The following is a 27071-nucleotide window of genomic DNA, read 5'->3' as shown; positions in this document are numbered from 1 at the left end:
ATATCTTCTTTTGTGTTCAGAAGAAAGAAATGCATACAGGTTTTGAACAAAATGATGACAGAATTTTCATTTTTGGGTGAGCTATACCTTTAACCTATATTGAACCCAGAATATACTTTGAACAATAGTTGTTTTTAAGCAACAATGACAATCTAATCTTAGTTCGTATTAAATTTCAAACACAACCTTGATCTTTGCTTGTGAAATAGAATCATGATGCTTGTGCAGAGAGCCCAGTAGAGCCATCAGGTATTGTCACCAGATGCAGTGTCATTAGCACGGCGCGTCTAGCTATAAATTACCGACACAATGCAGGTCACGACGAGTATGGCAGTTATTGGAATGGCAGCAATGTGGCAACGCGCTAGTCTCTGTGAGCATTTGGCAAGCGGGTGACGCTTTGATCATCTGTCAGCTCAGAGGGGGCTATCTGTCGTGTGCCAAGTCTCTAAAATTGTGGAGGGAAACAGAGATAGACTTTGGCTCCAAACATCCTGCATTCTCCACTTCCTTCCTGCCCTGGCCCACATTGTCAAGCTTCCTCTTTCTCTTCCCCAGCCAATCACAAAGCATTGCTTTACAGATAAACCCCTCCCACCATGTAGAAACGGTCACAGTAAGGCTGATTCGCACTAATAATCTCTCTGATAGTCTCTCTAGGGATTGATATGTGATTGATGGAGATGTCCAGCCCTTCCAAACTGGTGTTAAATGGGATAGAAACACAACCTGGGTGATGAGTGAAGTAGCATGGGTTCAGGAAATCTGGTATGCTGTAGCATCCTGCACCACACCAGCCGAGCTCGCCTCAGTCAACCCTAAAACAGAAGGAAAATAAATAAAGAATTCCACACAGAGCTTATTAGGCTCCTAACATACCTTGGTTATGACAGACAGATGGTTTAATTTACTGTCACGGCACGCTCAAGACCCCCTGGTCCACACCGTCTCGCTCACTGCGGCCTTCTAAAACATGTAAACATCTTAGCAAGTGCCTGCTAGACATGAAAGGACACAGTGCTGAGGAGAAAATACGTAACTTTTCAATTCAAGTCAATTCAAATGCATTAAAGTTGGCATGAAATGGAAGTTACAATAGTCTTTTCTTCTCTATTATGACGTACATCCAAGTGAAACAGCTTCTCGAATAAGAAAAAATGTAGGGCGGCCTGGATTTTGTCTATTGGGAATTGATTGGATGGTTGTGGTTCGCTATTGGTTGATCTCATGAGATTGACAGGTTGTCCCGCCTTTGCGCAAGTAATCACGTCATAAGAGAAGAGATGTTCCTGAAGGGGAAGTTTTTTGATTAAAGATTATGAAGGCACATTAATTAAAAAGAATGATGATGTGCATGGATAAATCATTTATAATACTATTCCATAAAAACACAAGAATTGTCGATTTTGATTTCATGGTGACTTTAACATGTTATTTCGACAAGCTCAAAAACCAAGATTACAAATTTATTGTACTGTAGATTTGATTCTATACACACAGTTGCCTTGAGTGCCAAAGCGTGACCATGCATTTTCATTTCATGATTTTCCGAAGCTGAAGTGAAAATGTGCAGTCTTAGCTGGCAGTGCTGATATAGACATCCTCGAGTTCATCATGACAGGAGTAGAGACAGAAACAGGATATTCATGACAATGCATCATCCTGTTTCACTACTCCTTATCTGGAGAAAGCTCTCTTCAGCCAGCTCTAATTCTATCTTGCTCTCTTTCTTTACTGTATGTAAGAAAAACTCAGAGCAGCCAATAACAAACTGCAGATGAGGTGAACAAATAGGACTCTAATTTCAGCTCAAATTATTTCTGAATCTCCAGCTCTATAAACCCCGCCCTCTCCATGAAATGTAATGGGACGCGAGACAAAATAAACATTAAAATTACAAAGTTTTTTTTTTACAAAGATGGTTTCTGTCACTTTAGGCAGTTTTTATCACGCTAGTGTTAGTTTAAGTGTTAGTTATTTAATTAAGTGTGGTTTTAGTTAGGCTATTTGATGCTATAAAAATGGTGGCGCGACATCATGATTGACAGCTGAAATTGACAGTTTCTTTGAGTGAAGTAGTCTGAGGCGCCAATGGACTTTTTTTCTTGATCTTCGCCAGGAGATTAGAGCTTTAACTTTAATTTTTACATTTCCAAAACTGTTAATTTCACACCGTCATAATGAGTTGTTCTGAGTGTGGACAGGACCTTGTTCGCAAGTTCGCTATGCGCAGACTCGAGACGCACACAGTTACTGCAATCAAAAGTCATTTCACTCGGCGGCCATCTTTGAAACGGCTCTCGGGCATTCAAGTGCAGCTCTATCTCTTTGAATGGGGAAACATCAAATTCTCCAAAGCTGTTTGCCAAGCTTTCGATTAAATTTAATATTTGTAATCACCAATGAAATCTGACAACAACTGTTTCATATTTTTTTTCCTAAACGCTCAAATCATGACAAAAAATAAAATAAAATAAAAATGTATATTTTTAAGGCTGGATCAAGCTAATGCGCATGCGCAGACCTATTCAAAACAATACGAGTGACACGTCTTTGCTACAATGGAAAAAAGTGAAGATGCGTCGTCCATCTTTTTATTTATTTATTTATTTATTTACAATCAGTGGTTTGGAACAACATAAGGGTAAGTAATTGATGACAGAATTTTCATTTTTACCCTGTATAATGTATGAATGTCCTTGAATAAAATATAAAGCCAAGTGAAATCAACAAACAGCTATTTTTAGACCTTTTATAGTAATAATACTTTACATAATGTAGCCTAATAACAATTAACACTTTACATTAATATACGTTTTTTTCATTGTTAGTTCAGTCTTATTGTAAAGCGTTTTATTTTTGAATTCCCCTTTAAATTAATAAAAGTTAATCGTTTATAGACTGGAAAACGTTTAAAACATAAAATGCTTGGGATATGTAAATACGAAAGTGATATGGTATAAATAATGACAGGACTTGTGTGTTGTAGCTACTAATTAACGGAAAGCGCTCGAGCAGCCGTTGCTATGGTTACTTCGTCAGGCGAACACAACGTAGTTGGCGAACTCTTGACAAAATCTATTTTTGTGGTCAGTGAAATAGTTTCAAAAAGATATTGAAATACTTTTACTTATTTGTAAAAGAATAGCCTACGTAGTTGAGAACCCCTCTACTTTTTTTGATATTTCCCCTCATAACTCGCACCCTGACGTATTAGTGTCGAATGTCAAATACATTTTGCGACTACTGTATATTACGTCCTCCGGGTGTTCCGGGTGTCAAGTCAGCAGCGCAATACGGAACATCTAAAGCAGGAAGACACAGAAAGAGAGAGAGCGAGATAGAGAGAGGGAGGGCGCGGGGAGGGGAGAGCGAAAAGAAGAGGTGAAAGAGCGAACGAGGAGAGCAGCAGCACACGGATCAGTCACTCTCCGCTGGTGCTCCAACCCTGGAAACGCTGTCCATTCATTATATCGCCCGTAAATTCTGCTATGCGCATCGGATGAGGAGACGCCACTTGCGCTTTGGTTTTGGATTAGTGTTAAATCTTGTACTGTGCATCGCTGGACAGGATGGAGCATTGGAGACAGTGTGCGTTATGGCTGATCAATTGTAAGGTGCTGCCACCCAACCATCGGGTGACATGGGAGTCCGCTCAGGTGTTCGACCTGGCGCAGACCCTGCGGGATGGGGTGCTCCTGTGCCAGCTCCTCAACAACCTGAGACCCCAGTCCATCAACCTGAGGGAGATCAACCTGAGACCACAGATGTCACAGGTAAGGGATGCACGAAGGCAAGAAGTTGTGTGTTTACAGTAAGAATAGACGTTAAGCTCAATAATAACAGAGTTAAACGCTTTTTTAGAGAAACATTAGATGTGAAAAGGTGGTGTTACTGCTGTATAGCTACTTACACATAAAATATTTTGTAACAGAAAGTTGATTTTTTGACATTGCTGTACCGTTATTTATGTGCTGAACTCTGCCCCCTATCGGTAAATGTGAGCAATGCAGAAACACTGTGAAGAGAGATGCAGATCTGAGGTGCACTCAATCATTTTTCTTGATTTAAAACGCTTTATTTATGAAGCAATATTTTAAAAATATGATTAAAACTTCTAAAAAAAATAAAATAAAAAAAAAATGTTTCTGGTCGGCTTCTCATGGGCGCCACCATATTGAAGTCACATGACTAGCTGGGTCATGCAATTGAATTGCTACTATTAATAATGACAATAATTGTTATATGTTTAATTCATGTAGTACTTTCAGCCAGTGCTCAAGATAAAACATAACAATATAAACAAAAGAATTCTGAACTTCATTTGTAGTCCATATAGACGTTTATTAAAGAAAATTGATGTGAAATGAATCCAGCACTGAGCATGAAGAAGGTAATTAACCTAATAGGATAAAGTGCTTTTTGATGCATCATTTGACCAAAACCATGAATCTACACCTCTCTGGCTGTGGTCAGGATCCGATGAAAGTTGTTTTAGTCTGGTCACCTTCACTGTACCCTGTCAAGTGAGAGCAGAATTGGTTTCAGTGTTTGTGGCTGCTTTATTGAAAACAGCGGTCTTTGATATATGTCTCTTGTTCTGTGTTGTCAAACACCATATGCTACTTGATTTCATGTCCTCCTCACATTAGGTGAAAGCTGCCATCAACACAGTGACATTTGAACTGACAAATACAGTCATCTCTAACAAACCTTATTTCCAATCATGCGGATGCACAGTGTCTAGACAGGCACATATGCACTTTGCATTACATTTGTCAATGTGGCACGGTCACATTGAGTGTATTCCAAGAAACACTTACAAAAAGTCAATAGAATTAGCTTTTAGTTTTCAAAACGCAGGCCTTGTTCAGTTCACTGGTTTACTGACAATTAGAAGAAATTATTATATATAAATATTGTATGGAAGTTTGACATATTTGATTAAAATGATTGAATACGTCATTCTGGCTTTTGAGGTCTGATTACATCAGATATGCTGCTTTGTTTTCATTCAGTTTGTTATATCATAGTTTCTTTTTGAGTTCATGATTTTCATCTGCACTGACGTAGATGTGACTCCATTCACCAAAGGAAGAACTCCATAGAGAACTAACGTATGAAAAAAGGGACAGAAAATGAGCAAATGGTCTGTGTAAACCATTGTTTTGAGCGTGGAGGTGAAATTTCCATCTCTAAGGGCAACATCTGAATCCTTGCATGAATTATTCATGACGTTTTTGGCAGCTATTTTATCAAAGACTCATTACAGCACATGGGACACAGACGCAGCCGTCCCGGGGGAACAGCTCAGACAAAAGCAGTGAAGAGACCAAACTAAAAGCTGGAGTCCCCACCTCATCAGAGCAGCTCCAGGGGCCCAATGGGCACTTTGGATTTCCCTTCAACCCACGATAGCCATGTAATTAAAATATAATGGCAAATTCATCCCTAAAATTTCTGCATTAATGTTGATATTCCGGGCAGGCAAAGGGGTGTTTTTGTTTGTGAAGGAGGGGTTACACTATTTTATAGTTACATATAGACCGACAATTTTGAGGAAGATACCTTGAAATTTTAATATATGTATACACACACGCACACACACACACACACATTTACATTTAGCAGACAGTTTACTCCAAAGTTACTTACAAATGAGAACAATAGAAGCAATCAAATCAACATGAATGCAACTGTATGCAAGTGCCGACACGGCATTAAACTGTTTTGTTTTTTTTTTTTCAAAAACAGACTGTTATGACACCAAAATTTTAGTTACCAGTGGAAATTCGCAGTTCTCTATTCTTCACTGTAGAAATTAAAGGTACAATATGTAAAATCTTTGCAGTAAAATATCCAAAAACCACTAGGCTAGTGTTATATATTTTGTCAAGCTGATTCCTAACAATATCTCTGATGTTTTCAACTACTTGTAAATCATGAGAAAATTCCCATTCTAAACAGTGACACGGGGCAGTGCAGTCGCCTGTCAATGACGTCAGTTACCCTTTGTTACCGCCTTTACTGACGTAGAAACCACATGACAACAGTGCCGTGGACAAATGCGGAAGTAGTGTCTAGCGTCCAGCAAACCACTAGCTCGCTTCAAGCAGTTCCTTATTTACTTCTTGCACGTTTTATGGTGGATTGTGTTACTTATTTATGGAACATAATTACTGTTTACCATCTGCCGCTGGTTCTGTCGACAAGGACAGCTCCCGTAAACTCATGACCGGAAAAGCGGAAGCGGCGCCGGCGACTGTGTCATAATAAAAGTCCCGCTGCTCGTGAGGCGTGTGTTGATCAATCGCTCCAGCTCCTCGTTCAGCTCCCGCAACACTCAGTCCTGCTCTGCTTCATACTACAGTAACATTAATAATCGCATCCACGAGCATGAGTTCTTCCAGACTCCAATCCCTATTCTTTTGCACCGTCCGTTGAGATGGAGACCACATGTCCCAAGTTTCCGCTCTAAAACTTGGCGTCATCAAACTACGCCTTTGTTTTGAATAGGCTTCTAACGACCTCTAGTGGAAAAAATATCACAAATTGTACCTTTAAACATTGATTAATCCTTATTATAAGTTTCAAAAGTTGTTCAGTCAAGAGCAGTGAGTGATTTTTTCTTCTTCGTCCTTTTTTGTTTTATTAACATTAAAGACTATAGAATAACACAAGACGTGTCACTCGTATTGTTTTGAATGGGAGAAAGTATAATGCACAATATGGCGGAATAAGTCCTGCCTTCAAAATAAGAGCCAATCGCCGACTGGTAAAGTCATCACGTCACTTCAGCGGCTGTTAGAATCACCGGCTTCTATAGAAACAGTCAGACGTGTGCCTCCGAAGAGACGCGCATTTAGGTCTGCGCATACGCATTAGCTTGATCCAGCCTGAAAAATACAGTTTTTTGTCATGATTTGAGCGTTTAGAAACTAAATTTATGAGCCAGTTTTTGTTAGATTTCATTGATTTCAAATATGAAATTTAATCATAAGGTTGGCGAACAGTTTTGGAGAATTTGATGTTTCCCCATTCAAAGAGATTGCATGATGCCCAGGATGCCCGAGAGGCGTTTCAAAGATGGCCGCCGAGTGAAATGACTTGTCTTAAAGGGACTTTGTTAACATTAAAAACACAGACAGCAGAATAAATATTTGGCTACTGTCACTTTAAGTCACTCATGCGTTGTCTTTCTCGACAGTTTATATTCACCTAAGTCATATCAAAATCCCTTTAAAGAGAAAGTTCACCCCAAAATAAAAATTCTGTCATCATTTACTCACCCTCAGGTTGTTCCAAACCTGTATAAATTTCTTTGTTCTGTTGAACACAAAGGAAAATATTTTGAAGAATGTAAGAAACTGAACAGTTCTGGGGCACCATTGAATTTTTTTTTGGTGGACTATCCCTTTAAGACAAGTAATTTCACTCGGCGGCCATCTTCAAAACACCTCTCGGGCATTCAAGTTCAGCTCCTCTTTGAATGGGGAAACATCAAATTCTCCAAAGCTGTTTGCCAAGCTTTCAATTAAATTTCATATTTGTAATCACCACTGAAACCTGACAACAAAAACAACAACAACAAAAAACAACGATATTTTTTAGGCTGGATCAAGCTAATGTGCATGCACAGTCCTAAAAGCATGTCTCTTGTGCCTCATTTCGGAGACGCATATGTCTGACTGTTTCTATAGGAACCGGAGCTTCTAACGGCAGCTGCATTGACGTGATGACTTTACCAAATTATTTAGAATTATTATTTTTACTTATTTAGAAGGCGGGACTTATTCCGCCATATTGCGCGTTGCACTTTCTCCCATTCAAAACAATACGAGTGACGCTTCTTGTGTTATTCTACAGTCTTTGGCCATAACCAATTCTGTTTATTAGGATACTCAGTGTTACAGTGATGTTTTGACATAATTTTGTGCATTTCAGAATTCACACGCTGTCTGAGATGGGTGCGCTTTGAACACATGCTCACACAAAACATTCAATGCAGTGCACAAGTAATGAATTGAGTTACCTTTTGCGTTTACTTGCCCTTGAATATTTAAATAGGTAAGGCTTAAAACTGGCCCGTCAACTCCTGAGCGTTGTTTATGTTTGTTAACGTTTATGTTCTCACAACATTACATTGTTACAATGTTACCAACTGGAGATGTTTGGGGTCGGTAAGATTTCTTTTTAAGTAGCTAATTAATACTTTGAAGGTGCGTTCACACTTGTCATGTTTGGTTCGATTGCTCGGTTAGTGCGGTTCATTTGAACATATGTGAACGCTGCCATCCGAACCCTGGTGCGCACCAAACAAACAAGCGGACCGAGACCGCAGAAAAGATGGGTCTCGGTCCGCTTCCAAACGAACTCTGGTGCGGTTCGAATGATATATGAAGGCAACACGGACCAAAGACATGCAACCGAACCAAAAACAGGAAGACGAGACTCTAAAATGGACAGAATCTTCACGCATGTCGGTTTTTCTCGTCATAGACGCGAGTTTGCCCATGACGGGCATCAGACGCGCGTCTCCACGCAGCAGATCGTTTATGTGTAACGGAGGGATTTTCCCTGCTGTTTTGACTACTTTACACATTTTATAAACTCTTCACGAGTTTCCAGCTGGCCAAAATACCATCACATGCAGGCTACGGACAGCTACACACACACAACGAGCGCATTTACCTCAGAAAACAGCATTGTTTTGGATGTTCGGTAAGTTCCGTCTCAAAATAGGCAATACGTCATAAAATCCGACCAATCACGTTGTGAATGTATCCCTATGCCTGAAGGTTCGGTATCTTTTGGTTCGGTGATAAAATTGCCAATCTGAACGCTAATCGGACCAGGACTAAATGTTTTTTTTTTTTTTTTTTCTTTGGTCCGGACCAAATGAACCAAACGAACCGAACTACAAGTGTGAACGCACCCTTATTCAACAAGGATGCATTGATTTGATCAGAGGTGACAGTGAAGGCTTTTTACATTCTTCAAAAAACTTTCAAATAAATGCTATTCTTTTGAACTTTCTATTCATCAAAGGTATATAAAACAGCACAACTGTTGTCAACACTGATGTAATAAGTAATGTTTCTTGAGCAGCAAATCAGCCTATTAGAATGATTTCCTAAGGATCATGTGACACTAAAGACTGTAATATCTGTACAGTTCAGCTTTGCCATCATATATATATATATATATATATATATATATATATATATATATATATATATATATATATATATATGTATGTATATATATGCAGTCTTGCTGGACTTCAACAAATATACACTTGTTCAAAGATTTGGGGTCAGTAAAATGTACAGTAAAAATAGTAAAAAAAAAATCTTTTAAAATAGCTGTTTTCTGTTTTTAATAATGTTATTATTTAATATAATTAATAAAAAATGTATTATTTAATATTATATATATATACACAAAATCAGCATAGAAAATGAAATAGCAGTCGGTGGCCTACATATAGTACAGATTTAGAACACCGAAGCTTTATGGGCAGGTTTGAAACGTGAAACGTGGAAGTGCAAGTTTGAGGAAGCCACAGAGGCCTTTCTCACGCACAGCGTTGATCAGACAGTGGCTGGGTTATGGTTTCTTCCGTTTAACATGTGTGCATTTGAGAAGAGTGGAAGGAAATGGCAACAGGTGTTGGCAGGCTGTCAGAACTTTATTTAGATATCAACAGATGTCAGCGAGAGTAAAGTTTATAAGGTTTCATCATCAAACAGTGAATTTATTTATATGCAAATACTGTACGTAAGCCCTCACTTTTGTTCCTAGCTGTGCATGTCTGGTGTGCTGCAAAATCACCGGAGAGCGGTTATTTCACACTGTCATTGTAATGCCGGATAGTCACTGTCTCTCTCTAGGTTGGAGGGAAACACGAATGCTGACGCCCACTTGTTGGGCAGATAGTTTCCGAGCATTGACGCCCGCTGGGGAAATGAGGAAATGGGATGGAGGAAGGAAATGAAACTAAACGTACTCTAAAGACCCTTGACTGAGCCACGGTGAAACATCAGAACCTCTAGTGGCTCAGATCTGTTTCTTTTTTTCAGTGAAACAGTGAGCAACAAGCTCCTGTCTGAACATTGTCTCCATTCTGAATTTTCGCTGTAATACGATGTGATTTACAAAATGTACATGACAGATTCTGGGCCGTTTTTCATACATATATTCTTTAATTTTTTATGTCTAGTGTCCATGGAGAATCTGCCCTCCTTGAATAATACACAAATACTGTACTTTACATAGACAGTCAGTTAAAAGCTCCACTTGAGACCCTGAAGGGGTCAGAGACTGGTCAGAGCAGCATATGTGTGTGTTTGAACATTTGAAGTAGCCATCAATTTTAGTTATGTTACAGCTCCAGGTATTTTGTTGTTGTAATTCTCAGTGTCAGACTATGGATTTTTACATTTCACACTGAGGCTACGTGCATTGGTTTCCAGTAAACCACTGTTTTGTAGCGTACAAGAGGAATAACTAGACATTTATTTTTTCTGAAGAAAATATGATTGTGGTCGCTCATGCAAAAGTCGTCATGATTTTAGCATTGTTGTTAGAGCCTCACTATGCAGTGTTATGTTTTGTTGTCCGTAGGGCTGCACAATTGAAGTAAAATAAAAAAATGCTGGGTTAAAACAACCCAAAAAAATGGACAAACCCAGCGATTGGGTTGTTTTGACCCAGCTGTTGGGTTGAATCTTTAACCCAACCTGCTGGGTAGTTTTATTTAACTCAACTGATGTTTAAAAATTACTTTATTGATCACTTAAAATGAACCCAAAAAAGGTTGGAAGTTAACATTTATTAATATGTTTAATTAATAATAATTAAATAATAAACATGTATTCAATTGCTTATTAATAAATGTTCATCTTTTGATTAATGAGCAATTCCACGCAAATGTCAACTTTACCATGAAAAAAAAAGTTTTAACCAAAAGAACAAAACCCTTTTTAAATTGTCCATTTAGGTCTGTAATATACTGTAATAATGTGCTCTAACAGAAATTTTAAGAAAATTGCCTTGTTTATCCACAATATATGTGGTAAGCAACAATGCTTAAATTTAATTTTCAACCCACCATATTTCATGCTTTCAAAAAAGGGATCAAAGACCCCCCCTTTTTAAACTTTATTTTAACAGTAAGCATTGTGTAGAAAGATGGAGGCATGCCTGAGAAATAAATACACTCATTTAGTCATAACAGCACTGCCTGTTGAATTTATAAGGGCTGGAATAAAGAGGTCAAGACGCTTCAGTGCTCTGTCACGTCCGTAACGTTTTAAAGATTAAGTTTATGTCATATAACAATTATAAATGCAAATAACTTGAAACTTTATATGCAAAGCTAAATTATGTTTATGCTTATTGGGATCAACAATTAATTTCACTACGTTGCTCTGAACAACCATAATAAGCGTTACGGACGTGACCGTTACGGACGCTTCATATTAAATCCTATGAGTTTGCTTCTTTATATTGCTATCATCTGTTTCAGGCTTATCATATCAGAAAATATCAAATAATCGCAATACTCTTTGTGCTTTGTTAGTTTTAATATGAAAAAGGTTTAACTTTCAAATTCAGTCGATTTTATAACAAAATTCAAGCAATAGATGTCGCTCTTTAATAGCCTATGGCGCGTGACAGATTAGCTGCAGCGCCTGTAAGCGGCGGATCAGGCGCACATGAACCGATCTTCTCTTCCTCTTGGCAGTTAAGCGGGCGTACACGGTGCGAATTGGTCGGAAGATCGTATGTCCACGCACACGTCAAGAGTGAGTTTATCTGAAGAGGTGATATATGACACGATTTTTCGACCTGCCGATTTCCGAAGCAATCGCACAAAGTTCAGTGTGTGTATGTGTGTGTGAGCATGCGAGCGGAGCGCGAGCTCAAATCAGAATAGCCTTTGACATGCTGGATAGAAAATAGGCCTATGTGAAATAAGTTTTTTTTTTCCGACTAGTTGTTCAAGCCATAAGTGGACTAATCACATTGAGTAGTTGATTATTCACATTCACACACATAGGGCTTGCCATAAAGAACCGGCAAAAGAAATGATTATGAATTTGACCAAAAAAAAAAAAAAAAAGGAGACATTTTAATATTTAATTTATTTATTTATTTTTTTATAATCTAATGTTTTCTAAATCAGTGTCGGCTGCAAAGTGTTGACATTGGTGACTCTCATCATCTTCGCTGTGGATGTGCAGAATGCACTTTTCATTCGGATTACATAATAAGAGAGTAGCCCATTTCTTTTCGTTTTGAATTATTTCGTTTAAAAGAAGACATTTCGAGCTTTCTATAGATATTTTTCTCGTGTCTGTGAGGCAAGCAGCCTATACGCTGAGTTTCGGTTCATTTAGCATATAAGACGCGCTCCAGATCAAGTGATCGCGCCCGCGCATCCATATTTGTTGCTTATTTATTAAATCAAGGCAGTTGGTTGATGAAACATTGATTAAAATTAAGATACAATTTTTACAAAACGAAATTCACTTTAAAGAAGGCTTTCTACAAAACAAAACTTAATGAAGCGATCAAAATCATGTCTGACCTACTCCATGTCTCCAGATGTAATGCGCATCTTATTCTATCTTAGTCATGCTGTTCACTTGTCTTAATCAAATAGATTAAATTAAAAATAAATATTATAATATGGTTATTTAAACAAATATGAAATTAAATATGTTTTCTTTAATGGCTACCAACACATATAGTACAGTAGTACAGAGAAATTTCATGTCTTGATCAAGAGCTGATCAAGCATGTTGTGTCAAGCAGTGTGTACCATGACAGGGTTGTCTGAAGATGATATTTTACAGCGGATCGCCCAAGAGCTACAGTTATCAGGTTAAAAAATTAATTATGCTTCTATTAATTAAGCTATCCGACTCGACTCATGAACCACTCTTGATCCCGACATGACATTTCTCTGTACTACTGTACTTTGGTAGCCATTAAAGAAAACATATTTAATTTCATATTTATGTTTAAATATGCCTATTATAATGTTATTTATTTTTTAATTTCATCATAAGATGCGCAATACATCTGGAGACATGGGGCCCTATTTTAACGATCTAAACGCAAAGTGTAAAGCGCACGGCGCGTGTCCAAATCCACTTTTGCTATTTAAAAGACGGAAAAACGGTCCGTGCGCCGGGGTGCATTTTTGAAATGGGTTGTCCCTATTCTCTTAATGAGTAATGGGCATAACGTTCAATAAACCAATCAGTGTCATCTCCCATTCCCTTTAAGAGCGAGATGCACTCGAGCCATGGCGGATTGCTATTTACATGGCGGAATTTGTTGGCGGAAAAGCTGGAAAAGCCACATACAGCCACCCCAGACCTAACGCCAGCGGAAGGACATCTCCTTTATTATGCCTCCTCCGTCTTTCGATTCTTTGGCCGAGCAGGTACTCCATTTGGCTGAACAATTCGAAAATACGTAACATTATAAAATACACTGACTTATTAAACACACCGATTCAACTGAGGAGTTCAACGAGTGGTGTTTTGCTGAAATTACCTGTTAAGTGGCCAGTCAATCTTTCAGTCGTCTGCGTTGGATGCAGGCTTTCAAATAGCTCCGCGCGATGAGTATTGGCACGATTGTTCAATTAATTAGCCTTTTTCGTTCATCATTATAACTATTAATAGGCTGAATTGAAAATAGGTAGCCTAATTCTAATAAACGCAATGACTATTCATCATTACATTTTTATATTTATGTAGCCTACGCAATAATATTATTTTACACTGTAATCCTTTTGTTTTTAATATTTGGCATGTTTGTGTGATGCGCATCCCAATAAGCAAAGTCAACGCGCACTGTGGACGCGCCCAGAGGCGCAGTTTCTTAACGCGCTCTAACAAAAAAATATTGTGCCATTGACTTTAGACTTTAGACCAGGTTTGAGTTGGTCTATGGCGCAGTCTATTTTCAGCTCCTTAAAATAGCAATGCGCCGGCAATGCGCCTGAACACACCTCTTTTTTAGACGAGCACGCCCATGGGAGCACTAACTGGCGCAAATGCATTTACTAATTTAAGGACTTGGCGCTGAACGGGAAAACGCGAACGGCGCCGGACGCAAACTAGCAAACACACTTGTGCTGCGCCTTGCGTCGCATTGCGCCAGGTGTATTATGGGGCCCATGGAGTGGGTCAGACATGATTTTGATCGCTTCATTAAGTTTTGTTTTGTAGAAAGCCTTTCTTTAAAGTGAATTTCGTTTTGTAAAAATTGAATCTTAATTTTAATCAATGTTTCATCAACAAATTGCCTGGATTTAATAAATAAGAAGCAAATATATTCATGGATGCGCGGGCGCGATCACTTGATCTGGAGCGCGTCTTATATGCTAAATGAACCGAAACTCAGCATAGGCTGCTTGATTCACAGACACGAGAAAAATATCTATAGAAAGCTCGAAATGTCTTCTTTTAAACGAAATAATTAAAAACTAAAAGAAATGGGCTACTCTCTGATTATGTAATCCGAATGAAAAGTGCATTCTGCACATCCACTGCGAAGATGATGAGAGTCAGCAATGTCAACTTCATCTTTGCAGCCGACACTGATTTAGAAAACATTAGATTGTAAAAAAAAAAAACACAAAAAAAAAAAACAATCAAAATGTCTCCTTGCTTTTTTTTTTTTTTTTTTTTTTTTTTGTCACATTCATAATTTCTTTTGCCAGTTCTTTGGCAAGCTTTATGCTTGCGCTTGAGTCCTATATAAATGCTAATTATAATATTCTCTCCAGTATTTAAGTAATTAAATGTGATAGTCAACTAATGGCTTGAACAACTTGAAGGAGAAAAAAAAAACTTATAGGCCTATTTTAGCATGTCAAAGGGTAGGCTATTCTGATTTGAGCTCGCGCTCTGCTCGCATGCTCACACACACTGAACTTTGTGCGATTGCTTCGGAAATCGGCAGGTCGAAAAATCGTGTCGTATAGCCTATCACCTCGTCCGTGCGATTTTCAGATAAACTCACTCGTGACGTGGACATACGATCTTCTGACCGTCAAAATTCGCACCGTGTAGCCTAGACCTTCATTTACAGAACGAAATATGAACATCAAAAGGTAGGCCTATATGATACAGTACAACTTATAGAAGAGCATTGTGTCTCATAGGACATTTCCCTCGGGAATTGGGATGTCGCGTTTTTACCTGTTGGTTAAAAAATGAATGGCCTAGCCTTGATCACAATCCGTGCGATCAAGCTAACAAAATAGGCTAATAACATTGCAATAATTTTGACTTGAAATAAAGTTTGATCATTTTGACTCAAGACTCCGCTTTAAACTGTGAAACTAGCCGAAAACCGTGGGTTCATTCACACACAAAACTGACATGATTGCGATTGGCAATAGTGTAGGCTACGTCAATCGGTCCACCTGTGGGGAAAACTTGCGATTTTAAACTGCTTTATGATAAACATTAATATTATATAAAGGAAAATCATGGTCTCTAAATTTAATCTTGAACGCACACGCTTGTCAACATGAGAAATAGGTCTAATCTATAACCTTTTGCAATACAGAGTATAAAGTTGTAAAAAGTTTAGTAAAAAGTTAATAAATTGTGGGGTCTTACCATACTGGTATCCCAGATTTCAATATTTGGTGGTTTAAATGCCTGCTTGAGGTCTCTGTGAAAGTTTTAAAGCAGTTTTTAAAGCAGTCTTCTGTGCCGCTTTCAGACCGGTCACGTCCGTAACGGAAAACTGTCACATCCGTAACGTTGTTTTTTCCTCATTAATGCGAACACGAAAAATGAAATAAAATTATTATTTTATGCTCTGTGGAGAGCCAACCCTTCTTCATTCGGTGGGCATTATTACTTTTGGTTTGCTCAATGTAATTCACAGAATTCGTAAAAAATATGTTGTCACCCAAAGCTTAGTAACTTTTTTTGTCACGTCCGTAACGCTGTATATTTTCCTCATCTAAAATATAAAACAGTTGTATAGTCTGACATTTTTCTAATGTCTGGACTCCTTTAGTAAGGGGTTATGAATATACAAATAGACGGTTCAATATGTTGCTATTAAATGCATTCTTTGAGCGTTTATATTTCAAGTTTTGACTCCAAATGTCACGTCCATAACGCTGGAATTGCCCTATTATTGTTGCCTCTAGTAATTAAGTGTCTGATTTTTAATTTCCAACCTATTTTGGGCTAATTTTAAGCCAGACATATAATCATTTTAAAACAATAGTTGAATTAAATAAAACTACCCAGCATGTTGGGCAAACATTTAACCCAACCACTTGGTCAAAACAACCCAATCACTCGGTTTGTCCATATTTAACCCAACTTGGGTTGTTTTTAACCCAGCATTTTTTAGAGTGTAATATCAAAATTGTGAGACTGCAATTATCAAATGCAAAGGTTGTAATTTAATTAAATAAATATATGCACTGCATGTTTCGTAGTGAACAACAAAAAGTGAAGCAACAAAACTGCAGCGGGCACTTAGAATAAACAGAATTATATTGTGGTGTGGATGCTAATATAGTTATCGGTATAGTTGTCTTTATAGTTATCGTTCTTGGTGTGAACAGGACTTAAAGTGGTAGTTCACCCAAAAATGAAAATTCTGTCATGATTTACTCACCTTCATGTCGTTCCACACCCGTAAGACTTTCGTTCACCTTTGTAACACGAATGAATATCTTCTTAATGAAATCTGAGAGCTTTCTGTCCCTCCATTGACAGCTATGCAAACTAACACTTTGATGGTTCAAAAAGTTCATAAAGAGATCATAAAACTAATCCATATGAATTGAGTGGTTTAGTCCAAATTTTCTGAAGAGACTCGATCGCTTTATATGATGAACAGATTGAATTTAGGCTTATTTTCACATATAAACATTGATCATCGAACATAAACAGAAGCTCAACCAAACCTGCCTGATGCGCGAGAACAAACCTTTTGCGGAAGCTCAAACATGCTGTGTAACACATGAGAATGAACCTCATTGGTTCTCGCACGCCAAGCAAACATGCTTGAGCTTCCGTTTACCACAACTGATGTGTGAGTTGATAATGTGAATAAAAGCCTCAATTAAATCTGTTCATCATGAAAATCTGACAATGTCTCTTCAGAAATTTTGGACTAAACTGCTCAATTCATATTAGTTTTATTATATTTTTATGAACTTTTTGAGTCAAAGTGCTAGTTGTGTAGCTGTCAATGGAGGGACAGAAATCGCTCAGGTTTCATTAAAAATATCTTAATTTGTGTTATGAAGATTAACAAAAGTCTTATGAGTTTGGAATGACATGAGAGTGAGTAAAAGGTAACAGAATTAAAATTTTTTGGTGAACTATCCCTTTAATTGTCAGCCTGTTGCTGGGTGTCAGTTCATTTGTGGTTCATAAAGTGCTCTCTGTGGTTATGTACTGGTGAGCGCATAAGCGCATTATTTGAAGCCTCATTCGTGTCAGTAGCAAAAATAGTGAGGCGTTAATTAGCACAAATATTAGCACAAATAGTGCGGTGTTTAATGCATAGGCTTGTTTATTCAGATCCCTAATCCAAAGCATAAGTCACTACATCACACTACAGGAATAAAACTACGTAGAAACAGCATGTCATGCATATTAAGGGAGGCACAAATCTTTGCAAGGTCTAGTAAGTCCAGTCAGATTGCTCTCTCTCTCTTTCTCTCGCTCTCTCTGAAACTGACCTTTCCTTCTGTCACCAAGGTAACAGGCTCTACTGTAAATGGCCGAGGATTAGGATGAATAAAGATACTCTCTATAGACAGTGTGAATCACACATTTACAGTTCACATTTGAACTGCACAGATGGATTTTTGCACATTAATGTGCGAATTACGCTGGTCACAAAGGGATACATGCATGCATTAGGATTTGTAAATGAAGGCAGACATTTCCATTTTCAGGCAGTGCTCTTTTGTTGCAGAAAATCCATGATTATTATGTTTTGAAAACCTACCCAGCACTCTTATGAGATTTGAATTGTATTTGGAACATTGTAAAAGCATTTACCGTCTGCGCTGATGACATTAAAGTGAACAGAGATGGTCATTAATGATGAGATTTAATTGTAGTATCCAATTGTGTATCAGTTTAAGTGGCCAATAAAAACAGCAATATCCTATTTTGTGCTCACATGGCAGAATGGCCTTTTTAATGATGACTACATGTAGAATCTGATCAGTCAGCAGTGCTCACGTAAATGCACGCACGCATCCTGCTGCAGTACTGCAGCCTTTACTTTAGAGACCCTCGACGACATCACAGCGCACAATGAAATGGGCATTATCTTGTCTCAGTCAGGTTAAATATAACCCATAAATGGAAGCTGTAAAAAATGCAGTGGCACTGGTAGAATTTCACCAGGATGCCAGAGAAGCACTAATATCAAATTTCATTTCAAAGTGCTGATGCATCTGTAAATTGGAGCCCCTTAGATAAAATAAGAGAATTGACATTTTGAATGTAGTTAAAGTGCATTCAGACACATTCTTCCGAAACGTATCGCATGGATTGAAATAGATGACAATTTTAAGCAAATTTTACACATTTCCATTTGTAGTCTGGCTTCTCGAGGAAAGAAGCATGATGCTACAGTAAAGTTGGCTAATAAATACTACTACTATTACTACTAGTACCACCACCACCACCAATAATAATAATAATAATTAATTGGTTATCTGTAAATGTACTATGGTAAATTTTATGGGACAATACATTATGTGCATTATATATACTATTTAAATTACATCGAAAATACTTGAACTTTTATAGTTTTATAGTAAGTAAACTTAATTTAAATGAAATATAATCATATGTGATGCATCATCATTAAAAAAATTTGGGGGTGATATTTGATGCAAATTTAACATTTGATCCTCATGTCCAAAATATGGTCAAAACTTCATTTTTTCATCTTAGAAATATTGCACGATTGCGCCCCATGTTATCTTTCTCGGCGGCTGAAAAACTGATCAATTCATTTATCTTTTCTCGTATCGATTATTGTAATGCTCTGCTTGCTGGGGTTTCCAAATCTACCATAAAAAGATTACAGTATGTCCAAAACTCAGCAGCCAGAATCCTGACAAGATCCAGGACAAGTGAGCACATCACTCCCATCTTGGAGTCTTTGCACTGGCTACCGGTCAGGTTTCGCATCGATTTTAAAATTCTCATGCTCACCTACAAGGCCTTGAATGGTTTAGCGCCACAATATCTGTCCGAACTTTTAACTGCATACACCCCAAGACGCAATCTTCGTTCTTCTGATTCTGGCTTTTTAATTGTACCTTCTACACGTTTACGCTCTATGGGTGACCGGGCTTTTTCTTCTTTTGCTCCCAAACTCTGGAATGCTCTTCCCAATGAGATCAGACATGCTGACTCTTTTAGTGTTTTTAAATCTTCACTTAAAACTTACTTTTTTAGGCTTGCATACAACTTATTTTTTTTTTTTTTTTTTTTTTTTTTTTTTCCCTCTTAATTCTGCTCAAATGTATGTTTATTGTATTTATATGTTTCTGTGAAGCGCTTTGAGATATAACTTTAAAGGCGCTATATAAAATAAAGTTTATTATTATTATTATTATCATTTTCAAGGTGACGTATTATATTAAAACTATAGTAATATATATATTTCCATTTACAGTAAAAATGGCTGTCATCATTAGAACTATAATTTACTACAATTTTAATGTAATTTCAGCTATGCAATGCATGTACTTTTTTAGCAAAATATTGTTGAAATCGTTTTCTTTGTAAGTAAAAAATACATCACCTTGAAATTAAATAAACAATCACAATTATATTTAATTTAGTCTAATTTAATTTAATTTAATTTACAATAATGTTAAACAATAACAATGAATGTGCAGTTGTTAGACCTTATGTTTAATTAAGAGAGTGGTGTCTAGTTATTATTTCAGAAATAACTTTTTTAAAGTAAAAATTGCAGTTGATATTGCTTTTGGACTACGGTACATTGTGGGAAACAGTATTCCTTGTAGTGTGTTCTGTTGTATACAGCACATTTTTGTGCTGTTATTCCGTTTGTAGTAGCACAGGCTGTGTGATACTGACCATCAGACATCTCTCACATTGCCCTGACGGTTCACTTCACCCAGCGTGGTGTGCAGTAACCCGTGTGCAGTGCCCTGTGAAGGGCAATTCACCACGGATCTGCCAGTAATGACAATTTAGCCACCAGCCAGTGTTTATCCTCTGCCCCTCCTGTCCGTTTTACAAAATGCGATGCCATGTGCATTCCAGAGCAAGCATCCATACTTAATAAGAACAATCAGTTGTTGCATCGGAAATATGCTAAGAAAATCAATAGAATGCATGTATCCAAGGTCAACATCGATTACTTGGGGGTTAGAATATTGCTTTGGTAAACACCAAACCGCATCTGAAATATTTTATATAGAATTCCATAAGATGCTAACAAAAATGTACAATTAACCTTTAAGATAGCTATATTTAGAGGTCTGACATAGATGTTTAGCAGAAGCTTTTATCCAAAGTGACTTGTAAGTGGCCTCATTATAGGGGCAGTTTCCCTGGGGCACTGAAGGGCATGATGGGATGGTGATGGCGCATATAGTCGATCAGCCCTTATGGAATTTGAACCTGCATCTTTTCAGCTGCTAGTTTAGATTTGTAAGGTTCAGGGTTGTGCGACATTTTGAACGGAAAGATTGACTCCCTTTGAAATCATAAGTGTGAATTTGAATTGAATTGGCCACACCCCATAGAAAGTTTCATTGAAATTTGAATTTGAATGGCAAAAAGAGTATCTATCTATCTATCTATCTATCTATCTATCTATCTATCTATCTATCTATCTATCTATCTATCTATCTATCTATCTATCTATCTATCTATCTATCTATCTATCTATCTATCTATCTATCTATCTATCTATCTATCTATCTATCTATCTATCTATCTATCTAGTGGTAGACTGGTTATGCACCATTCAGAATTCAACTGGGAATGCCTTTTATATTTTAATTAAATTTATATTGTAATTTGTTGTTAGCATCAATAGTGCTAAATGGAGATTTCATCTTACTGTTGTTAAGCGGTTTTTAAGAGCATTTACAGACTACATTTACAATTCATAAAACCATTGCAATCCATATAACAGATGTCAGATAAATAGTGCTCACAAATGTATTGAACAAAGCATATTTTATGGAGAACATTTCAGTGCTAGCATGCCCTGCTGACTGTCAAGTTGATGCTCTGGATCACTTTCTACCCACAGAGCTCTCTTGCACACAGTTTTAATAAAGCATCTTTGCAGACTGATGCTTCATCCAGCATGTTGTTTTGACAAGACAGCTTCTTTAGCTGTCGGCTTGGTTAAACCAAGGGTAAAAGCTGCACACGGCTCACAGCTGGTGCTCTCCGTACAGGACGTAACACTGTAAAAGTGCCTGAAGCCACCGATTTACAACACCTTTGACTTCCTTATTCTTCTGAATGAGATTTTTTGTGCTTTTGGAGCCATTGCTGTTAAGAGGATGTCAGGACTTTCCTAGAATTAAATTCAGTGAATCATTTTAAAGCTCCAATGTTCATCTTGAAAGCCTTACTGATGTGAATACTTAACTCTGCCCTTGGACTTTAAAGGAGCCATATAATCCACATTTTATAGCATTTTATTATAAATTCAGGTTTTTTGTACTAAAAGAGTTGCAATGTTTCATTGTCTTTTGGACACATTGTTTTTGCTTCAGTACCTGTAAGACTTCTGCATGTGAAATAGCTCTGTTATGATTAGCTAACCGCTTTTCATTTGGAAACTACCAATATAGTTCCCACTGTCTTTCAAGTTTGGACCAAATTGCTGAAAATAAAATAGATGTTGATATGAAAACAGGGTTGGTTGTATGATAAATACACTCAGGATTTCTGACCATCCTGTTTTAGCAGCTTAAAGGGATAGTCCACCCAAAAATGAAAATTCTGTCATCATTTAATCACCTTCATGTTGTCCCAAAAGACTTTTGTTCATCTTTGGAACACAAATGAAGATCTTTTGGATGAAATCAGCATTCTGTCCTTCCATTGACAGCAACTGAAACTTTGACAGTTCAAAAAGTTCATAAAGAGATTTTAAAACTAATTCATATGAATTGAGTGGATTAGTCCAAATTTTCTGAAGAGACTCAATCGCTTTATATGATGAACAGATTTAATTTAGGCTTTTATTCACATATAAACATTGATCAGCGAACATAAACAGAAGCTCAACCGAATCTGCTTCACTGCGAGAATCCGTGCGGAAGCTCAAACATGCTGTGTAACACACGAGAATGAACCTCAATGGTTCTCGCACGTCAAGGAAACATGCCTGAGTTTCTGTTTACCACAACTGATGTGTGCGTTGATGAATGTTTATATGTGAATAATAGCCTAAATTTATTCTGCTCATCATATAAAGCAATCGTGTCTCTTAAGAAAAAAAAACACTCAATTCACATGGATTAATTTTACAATCTTTGTATGAACTTTTTGAAGCGTCAAAGTGGTAGTTGCATAGCTGTCAATGGAGGGACAGAAGTCTTTCAGATTTCATCAAAAAGTATCTTCATTTGTGTTCAGAAGATGAATGAAAGTGCTTCAGGTTTGGAATGACATGAGGGTGAGTAATTAATGACAGAATTTTAATTTTTGGATGAACTATCCCTTTAAAGCAAGTTCACAATACACAACTTTCGGATGGATTTTGCAGTCGCAGACAGATTTCCAGAGTCTGTGACAAAACCCCCGGATCGCGGCCAAATCGGTGCTCGTTGTGGTCGCCGATCAAGTGAGCGACTTGATCTGAGCCTGTCTCGAGCAGTCATTAGTTTTGCAGAAAACAGTATGTCATGCAATATAATTGTAAAATAAAAAAAACAGCTCTCAGATCCCAACCATACTCTACATAGTATATCACACTCTTTTAGTTCGAAACAAAGATAAATGAGTCCATACATTTTTATGGCATGTCCCCTTTAAACCTGAACCAGTATCTTCAAAGCCATCTAGCTTTCTGTCTCACACATGGTTTTTATTATGGATGAAATTCAGTATTAGTCTCAGTACGCCCTTCAGGAGAAGTAGGAAAAGACATCTGAGTGTCCCGCAGAGATCCAACAGCGTAGTAGTAGATGATGGAATAGCAGTTTTCCACCAGGATAGATTTAAAAGCCATGTTTGGTTGAGCAGGACGGGTCTGAGGCGGCTGTAATGCAGAAAACAGCACTGAAAGTGTCTACAGGCACATCACGAGTTAAATGTTTGCCTTTATTTTACTCTCACTCTCTTTTCCTCTTCCTCTCTGTTTCTATCTAGCTTCCTTCAGACCCTGCGGGGCTCCTAAAGACTCCAGGGCAACCACGAGATGTGCCTTTCTGATAACGTGTTGAAACCAAACAAGTGTAAACAGTCAAATAGATTTGCTCGCTGAACATTTGCTTGTCTTATCTGTGCATAAGTGTGGCCCTAGGCCTCTGGTGAAGTCATCTGTAGAGGGGGAATGGGAACTGAGAGGCGGTGCATGTGTCGCTTTTGATCTGCAAGCTTCATGCAGATAAGGCTTATTAGTTTGTATACGAGAAATAGCTGGCCTTATGAATTTGCCAGACTGATGTTCACATCAAATGCCAGAGGACGAGTGATTTCAGGTCGAGGGTTGAGTGTCCTTGCTCTCACGGTGGTTAAAGTTTCATACAATAATGTGAGCACTTTCTGTTTCAAGAAATCACAGGTGCAGCTGCCACACAAAACACAGAGTCTCTTCATATATTCACTTCCTCTTGTTGCTTAAGCTAGAAACTTGGCATTGCAGCAAGATGTTAAACTCTTTTTCAAGATCTTGACAGGCGACGTAAGGCCACCGACAGATGGCGGGTGATAATATAACTGGTAGAAACGGACACATTCTTGTGAATGTTCCCAGCGAGAGGGTAAAGGTGCTGATCTGCAGACCATAACAGGACATCCATTAAGATTATAATCAGTGTTTTCTGGGTTGTTGTGAGAACACATTGCTGCACTGTTGATGAAAATTTCCTGTGTCTGTTGTCACTTAGGTATTTTGTACATGCTGGGAAAGGAAATTACAGATCATAACTTTACAAAACTGTACAACTGACTTTTTTTGTGCAATATGCATTTCCAATCATTTAAGTGTATACTAAGTACTGTACTGATCAGTGTGTCATTGAATTAAGTCGTTCAGTTCATGTTAGCTCATTATATAATATTATTAATTATTATTGATGATATGAAGAGTTCATTTGCAAAAACCGATAAACGCCATTTTTAAAAAAAATGAACTAAGTGCTGTGCATTATTCTCCATATATAGCACGTTCTGTACCCTAAATCCATTTTGTCAGAAGAGCCGGTTTTGCCCACTTTCAGGCATCGCAAGTTCACGTTTTACAGCAGAAGCCGACAAGCGCCCTTGTTTGTGTACAGACAGAAACCAATAAGTCCGTTTTAGCGAATCAGCGCGCAGTATTCAGGTCAGGTGACAAGGCTTCTAGTCACTTCAAAAAGACGCGCTAGCTGAGGAAAGTTTTATCAAAGCTCACTAAAAGTGATCGAGGATTTATGATTTCGACTCCTGTAAGTCCTTGTACACCATACACGACTTACATGCTGAAAAATTGGTTGTCCTTTTGCTTGTGTGTTTGTGTGTGCGCGCGCACGTGCGTGTGTGGATGAGTGCGTGTGTGTGTACTTGTGTGCCGATCTGTGTGTGTGTGTGTGTGTGTGTGTGTGTGTGTGTATGTGTGTGTGTTTGAGAGAGAGAGAGCGTGTGTGTGTGTGCCGATCTGTTTGTTTGTGTGTGTGTGTGTGTGTGTGTGCGCGCGCGTGGGTGGGTGGGTGTGTGTGTGCGTTTGTGTGCACATGTGTGTTTGAGAGTGTTTTAAATGCAATTACTTGGGTTTTGTTTAACTATGAAACATGAAATGTGGAGTTATCTGCTTTTGCCAAAAAAACGACTGTTGGAGTTATCTGCTTTTGCTAAAAAACAAACTTTTAATATATATATAAAACATACTTTCAATGAATTTTATTTTTTTAATTTACCTGTATTTTTTAGAGTTATCATTTCTTAATCAAAACAGCCCAACTGCAGTTTGATTGTTATTACTTGAAATGCACAATAAAAAAAACATGATTTGTGAGAATTCATAAAAATGGAGTTATCTGTTTTTGCAAATAAACTCTTCATATTATATTAACAGATACATCTTTTGATTTTAATAATGTATTGGTAAATGTGGAAATTAACATTAACTGATACTAATAAATGCTTTAGAAGTATTCATCATTGTTAGTTCATGTATTTAACTAATCTTAACAAATGAAACTTGATTGTAAAGTGTTACCTTAGTTTTTTGTTTTATTACAGTTTTTTTCAACTGCTTACACACATTTTCAAAACTTTGCACACAAATCCAAGAATTGCACACACAAAATGCAAAATGCCTCACATCTCTTGCAAAATTTCTTATGTTGCAAACACCTTTGCCATAATATTCTATTTTTGGATATATCATATACACAGTTATTCAGTACCTGTAGCTCTTCTTTCATGTGCTCCTATGTATATTTCTGTACAAGATTGAAAGTAATTGGCAGAGAGATGCTGAAAAATTCATGGTAAACACGAAAGCAAGTTTGAAACCATTTGTAAGCATTTGTGGTTGTGAATACAGTATTACACAGTACGAAAGAACAGAAATACATCAACGATGTGTAGTTGGACAGAAACAATGGCTGTGTTTGAAAAAGGAAATCAAAACTTCCTGTTAGATTTTTGTGTTACATCAAGAATTGTGTGTGTTGTGTTTTGCAAAAATTGAAAACTGAGTCAAAGGCTGAGAATTAATATATGGTTTTGCAGATTTGGTGTGTGGTTCTGGTGTTTGAGTGTCAGGTTTCAGATATTGTGTGACAAGTAAGGATTTAGTGTGTAAGCAGTTGAAAAAAAAAACTGTAATAATAATTAAAAATAAAAATAAACATCAGGCTAATAAATTAATAATGGATCATTTAAATAGCTGTAAAAATACATTAAATAGTTTTTAGTTATAAATTAATAACTTAAAAAGATTTTCACACTTTTTTGTAAGTTAGCAAGTGTGGTTAGTATGTGAGGGTCAGTATTTTATCTTTTAACAGTATGTTTTGATTTTTTTTATTTTATGTAATACTGAACTATGACAGTATTGCTAACATAATGCAAAAAAATAAAAATAAATAAATACTGCAGACTTGTACTCTAATACTTTCACTGATAATACTGACTTGTATAACATTAAGACCACAAGGACTCAAATCTTTAGTATGATTCAGTGTAGTATGGTTTTTGATAGCTTGCAGTTACTGTGGAGTCTTGTGGTCAGACGATGCGAATCTGGTTCTAGAGTTCTGATAAAGTATCTGTTTTGTAACAGAGCTGTGGTCATGAGTCAACACAGGTGTCTGCTTAATACAACAGCTTGTGTTGGGTACTCATCTCATCTCTATAAATGAATTGGATGTTCGCCAGTTTTACTGTTTGGTAAACTCATTAGTCATGATTCAGAGCAAGTATCGCATGAAATAAGAATGGAAAATTAAATGAAAACTCAGTGCTGGCTTGTCTGTGGTTAGTCTTGTTCTACAATATGGTTTTGTAGTTATAGTTATCATGCCTTCATTTTTAATTGAATTTTGGACTGTTTGACAAAAATATTGAGTCATACTATGAAATGTGTGACTTTTCTATTTTGGTAAGGTGACTTTTGAAGTACATTTTTTGTGAGATTTAAAAACAATCTCTCGGACAAAGAATCTGGAAGTTTTGCTAACTTGCCAACCCTGATTCTCACTACACAAATATTACTATTCTATGATCATATAAATGCATATTCATTAAAATATTCATATAAATTATACTATCTTCAAATAATATTTTTGTTAGATTAAGTTCATAATTAATTTTAGATAA

General features: G+C 37.2%; 1 protein-coding gene across 2 annotated transcripts in view; it reads left to right on the top strand.

The window, feature by feature from the left end:
- The first annotated feature begins 3392 nt into the window (after positions 1-3392).
- The window catches only part of LOC137014327 (guanine nucleotide exchange factor VAV3), a 91311-nt gene continuing 67632 nt past the window's right edge, over positions 3393-27071 (top strand). For both annotated transcript variants that reach the window (XM_067378593.1, XM_067378592.1), the window contains exon 1: positions 3393-3776. In XM_067378593.1, coding sequence (XP_067234694.1) covers positions 3573-3776 — 204 coding nt within the window. In that variant the 5' untranslated portion in view covers positions 3393-3572. The remainder of the gene's footprint in view (positions 3777-27071) is intronic.

Source organism: Chanodichthys erythropterus, chromosome 23 (genome assembly GCF_024489055.1).
Source record: "Chanodichthys erythropterus isolate Z2021 chromosome 23, ASM2448905v1, whole genome shotgun sequence".
Classification (NCBI taxonomy): Eukaryota; Metazoa; Chordata; class Actinopteri; order Cypriniformes; family Xenocyprididae; genus Chanodichthys; species Chanodichthys erythropterus.
The sequence above is the reverse complement of the archived record's forward strand: the minus strand, read 5'-3'. Positions and strand labels throughout refer to the sequence as shown.